The sequence below is a fragment of the Eufriesea mexicana genome, unplaced genomic scaffold, assembly GCF_001483705.2.
Source record: "Eufriesea mexicana isolate 0111107269 unplaced genomic scaffold, ASM148370v2 scaffold2087, whole genome shotgun sequence".
Lineage (NCBI taxonomy): Eukaryota > Metazoa > Arthropoda > Insecta > Hymenoptera > Apidae > Eufriesea > Eufriesea mexicana.
Genome location: NW_016910162.1, coordinates 2,108,172 through 2,113,843, shown reverse-complemented (window position 1 = coordinate 2,113,843; position 5,672 = coordinate 2,108,172). Strand labels below are relative to the sequence as shown.

At 28.6% G+C, this 5,672-nt stretch overlaps 1 protein-coding gene across 1 annotated transcript in view; it reads right to left on the bottom strand.

Moving 5' to 3' along the window:
* Positions 1–1,045: 1,045 nt before the first annotated feature.
* The window catches only part of LOC108549487 (tetra-peptide repeat homeobox protein 1), an 11,418-nt gene continuing 6,791 nt past the window's right edge, over positions 1,046–5,672 (bottom strand). Inside the window, exons 2-4 of the mRNA XM_017902875.1 lie at positions 2,764–2,960; positions 1,772–1,970; positions 1,046–1,453 (exon numbers count right to left, since the gene is read on the bottom strand). Of these exons, the coding sequence (XP_017758364.1) occupies positions 1,046–1,453; positions 1,772–1,970; positions 2,764–2,960 (804 nt within the window). The remainder of the gene's footprint in view (positions 1,454–1,771; positions 1,971–2,763; positions 2,961–5,672) is intronic.

Here is a 5,672-nt window from a genome sequence, read left to right as displayed (position 1 = left end):
CAAACATCGATTTGTATCTGCGTGGAATTCTTTAAAGACGTATCAGAAGACGGACAAAAAAAGTATATGCTAGGACGCAGATCTGTCATTCAATTTTCAAAATTCCACGTGAAGCTTGTAACTCTCGAAGTCCTCATTATTATTTACACTTGAATAACTTTGATCAGCTGTTTTCTGATTACACAAAATTGACAGGACGTCTTGGTGCGCGTCCAACCGATGACCTGCCGATGGTGACACGAAAAGTATCTCTCAACTTCTCTACTCTAAGTTTCTATAATGTACCATGTAATTTTTTTAACGCAAAAGGAGGTAATTCAAAATCCTTTACACAACTATTAAAATGCTGAAAATTACTGTTAGTTTTGAAATATAATGGATTGCTTTTTTTATACTAAAATACGTTCTGTTTCGTTTTATTAAAATATGAGAGACAACCCCAATTGTCTTACACACATAGGATGTGAAGTTGAGAAACACTTTCACAGGAATAAGGTATGTAACTGTATGCAGATATAGAGGTGTAAGAGAATACAGGGATTTATTAAAACACGTATTCTTTTTAGGATCTGTAGCCGTATTTATACAGAATTATTGTTTCTCAATATTTTTATTATAATCAACATAGGAAAAACAGGGGCGTAAGAAAAAAAAAACAATGGGAAATCTCAAGTATTTCGTTCAATTGTAATTAAGACTACTCTACATAAAATTACTCTACTAAAAAAAAGACTACTCTACTAAAAATTTTAATATCCTAACATCTTTGATAGTGTTACCGAATTAGATATCAAAGTTCATAAATCATTATATTTATTATCAACAAATTTTTCTCCCTTTTACTAGTATATACACAAAACTACTGCATAGAGTTATTAATCTAACAAATATTATAACACTTATTTTCAAAATTTTCAAGTAACATTCTAAACTGTATATCAATAAATATTATTTAACTTAAACTTTGTAATAATTAAATACTAATATTTCATTTGAATCCACATTCGATTTTAAATGATATTGTTTTCCTTCCGAAAATATTCTTTTAATTATTGTCCGGTTTCTTGTTCTCGCGTCCATGACCGTAATCGGGAACGTAGGGAAGAGGTGGGTAGCCGTAACCGTGGCCGTGACCGTAGTTGAAACCAGGGCCCAAACCGTGGCCGAATCCGTGACTGAAACCATGGCCAAAACCGTGCAGGAAGCCGGCGCCAAAACTATGAAAAAACTGCGCGAGCAACGGTGGATAAAAGTGACCGCCGCCATAATCTCGACCGTCGCAAACTACCGGACCAACCGCCATTGGTGGCGGTGGGGCCGAACTTGGAACTGGAGCCGGAAGCGGAACTGGTAATGCTTGCTTTACCGGCATTGGATACGATTGTTGTACTGGCTCTGTCATCGGTTCTTTTACGGGAATTGGCATTGCGCGTTCTAACGGAGCCGGAACAGCCTACGGAATAAGTGAATTCAATCAATTATCAGTATCAACGAAGCACATTCCATGAATGAAAGTAATTCCACGAAATGTGGGACACTTGAGAAGAAATGTAGACTTTAAATGGTAAACGACGCAAATGCTAAAAATAGTATACCGTAAGTGTAATATACATATAAATGAATTTAAATAATATCATACATCTTTTATCATTTATTTTCTCTCTATAAAGGTGCTAAACTTTAAAATTATTTTTTATGCGTATATGCATATTAAATTTTGGAGGACAAAGCTATGCAAAAAGTAATTGAAAATTTAAGGACGATTTCCTACCGGACCGGGAAGTGGAGCCGGTTTAGGCATCATCTCGGCCGGAACAGGCATGCGTTTTTCGATGTAAACTGGCTGTGGAATCGGAATTGGCTTCTCTAAGACCACATGTTTCGTTATGACTAATGGAATTGAGTTTAATATATTTCCGCTTGGCAAAGGAAATACTGGTCCTCTACCATAACCTAGTCCGCCACTTAATCTATAACATACAAAACATTATGAGTATTATCTGAAGATTTGAAAAAAGTATTCTTTGACATTTTTGGAAATGTTTTAGACTGAGTACTATTTGTATGCTTTTGATAAATGGTAATTATTGTATATATATTTATTACTATTATATGATATTTCTGTAATGTAATTAATTATATCATTTATTGAACATAAAATACTACAGAAATCATTATTGCAGGGTCTTTCAACAAAATATTATTTCTGAAATATATGACAGCATTATTAAATTTTGTTATACTTCCACTAATATTAGATGTACAAAATGATAATAAATTTTCAGAAGTATCCTAGAATATTAATAATTATTAGTATGGAATTTTTTAATTTTCAGTAGTTGCTTAAAGAATACAAGAATTTAGAAAAGTAAAATGTTTGATTTCAAGACAGGAATGTATACAAAAATTGATAATTAAGTGTTATTTTTAATTAATTAAAATAATTTTCATATATTTCCTAAATGTTGATCAAGTTAAATTCTCATTTAGAAATTTATGCATTTATGATTTTAACTTTTTTTATTTATTTAGCATAAAAATCAACTAATTCTCAGAATAACTAAATAATCTGTTAAATTGTGATATTTATTTGTTAATGTTATGGTGTTAATGTTAATATAAATTCTTGTTAATGTTTGTTTATAAAAAAAAGGAAAATTTATGGCCTGTGCAATTTGAAAAGTTGGATAAACCAAATCAATTATTCGACAATAAAAGTGACGTTGGTGTATTTAAAAACAATAAGTTTCAAAGTAGTATTACCCCCTGTGTGCTAAGTTAAAAGGAGGTAACTTAAGTCCTCTCCAATCCGGCTTAATTAGCATCGACTGTCCACCGCTGTCTCCTCGAGGATTTGGCATACCAATCCATCCGTCAGGTTCTACTATTCCTCGTTTACTCAGTTTCGTATCGTTTGTTTCAGCAGCTAACGCATAACTGCAGAAAAATATCAGGAATAGCTGAAATTCAATGTTCTTAAAATTATTATAAGATTCGTGTAAAATTAATCCAAGCTAATACTGAAAATATTTCAGTTATCAAACAATAACAAATCAATAACAAACAAAAACCAATAATAAAATAATTATCAAACAATTTGCTAATCACATACCAAAATTAAGTAACTTTTGGAAAAAGGAAATAGAAACACATGGAACTTATTTTAATCAGACATATGGCATTTTAAAAAATTTACTCATGTCTAAGATGTTATTTAAAAAACGGTGTTACAAAATTGAAGAACAAAAGAAAATCTGCACAACTGTTAAAGATATTAAATAAATCCTAAACAATGAGAAAATAATAGACTTCTTTCTAAAAAATTGTTTAATTCAAAGAAAGAGATTGTGAACATATTTAAAAAGTGTAAAATACAGTATAATTATAAAATTTTTATTTAAACAATTTCAAAACTAGTATAATTTTAATTAATTTTAATAAATATATGTTAACCTATTTTAATTACTTAAAAATTATTCATAGACTTATTTTAATTCACCTCATGATTAAAAGTTATTAATAAAATTTATAATTTTTAATTAAAAACCTGTATTTTCTAACAAAATTACTTCTTGCGTAAATTTTGGAACACCCAGTATATGTATATCTAATGTATTGAATTCACGTTTCTTTGAGTGTTTGAGAGTTGAGTGAATTACGAGAAATTAGCACCTGTGAGAAAAATATTTAATCATTACAAAAAAATGTAATTGATTATCTTTTATCTCAATTATTTATTAAGTAACAATTTAATAACTGAATATTATAATTTGCTATCTGAAAAATAGAGCAACTGCCATACTCGTGAATTATTACAATGGTAAATATAGTCATTTCGTTACTTCAATGAAGAAATGCAATGTAAATTAGAAATATAATTAAAACAAAATGATTACATACAAGTTTTATTTTCACTTTGTGTCAAAGTATTAAATTACTTGTTTGTATTATGATATAATAAATATTTTTTTTTCAATGCCAGTTAGAAGGAATAGTCTATAATAGACATGAATTTACATTATGGTAACTATACTATCTGATGTTAGAATACAATCTTGTACTTACTGTAATAAATTCTTTAAATAAGAATGGAAAGCAATACAGCACTACAAAATTGTAAGATAAAATTAATACCTATATATAATACTTATATAGTGTATATAGTATATGTAGTACTATATTATACTACTTTCTTATACTATATACAGTATGCAATAGTTATGTCGATCATAAGTAGTATGTATAATATAGATATGTACTGTATTGTATAGTATATGTATACTATGTATAATATGGTAATATATATAATATATGCTTCAAAAGTAAAAAGTTTATAAATATATAATATAATTGATTATACATCAAATAAGTAGTAAAAGGATAGTAAAAGAATGAAATATAATAATAAATAAAAAAGTTAACTATTATTCTGATAATAGTATGTGTAAATATTTTCTACAGATTTTTGAAGGTTAATTGCTATTAGAAGACACGTAGATGATCTAGGTAGCCTTTGTTCGGCACCGTAGAATCTAGGGATCCCTAGATGAAATGCCGAGAAATACCAAAGCGTTAGTTGTCGATATGTTTAATAATAATTCCCTTTAAATTCTTTCTAACAGTGTCTATCTTTAGTTGGATCGTTTGAGCCTTCGAATGACAAGAATTTGTAAACTTAGTGTTGCCATTAATTTATCACGTCTGCTGCACAGTGTTGCAGATTTCTTGGCGTACTTGGCTCGTATCCAGGAATGATCAAAGAATTACAATTCACTGGATGTATTCGAGTTTACTGATCACACTCAAACATTCCAAGCCATTCTTGAGCGAAATAGACAGGAAAGCGACTTAAGTAAATTGTTACAGGTAAATGTCTTTTAAATGCGACGAATAGACTATAGACGTCTAAATGTATACTTAAAATTGATAATAAAGTTGAACCTCAATAAAAATTATCTTTAGAAAGTTTCAATGTGTTATTTAAAGTACTACTTATTTTACATGTTTCATATATATTGTATATTATTTTTAGAGATATGTACTTACAGGAAGAGATGAACATGTTCCATATGAGTTGATAATTTTTATTTTTTAATCTACCGAATCCTCGTACAAATTTAACAGAAGCGGGAACTCATATGAACGCTATACTCTATGGCCAAGTAGAACATAGAGATACGAATATATAGATGGACTACAATGCGACATTCAAATACTCTTAGCAGAGGAATTTTATATTTTATCAATTGGTATAATAATGGTCATTATTAACATTATTTAAGTGTTAGTTATTTAAATGTAACAATGATAATTATTAAATTACCAAGCTTTAGGTAATTACATGAAGTAATGATAATAGCTAATTAATATTGTTATCATTTACCAAGTGTTAGGTATTTAAATAATGATTTTAATAGTAATAATCATGATTAACGTCACTACTTAGAAAATATTCAACACCACCAAAACGTTATAGATCCTCATCGATATTTAAATATTTATTTATTTTTCATAGACAAATTCTGACGGCTGTATACCAATTTTGCTTCAACAATGTTTTAAAGCGAGAAATTTTTTGAAGGCTTAATATAATATTCTGACACTGGTAAAAACGATTCTATTATATTCTGCGGATAATTTAATATTAAATTTAATATTAAATTTATTTTATT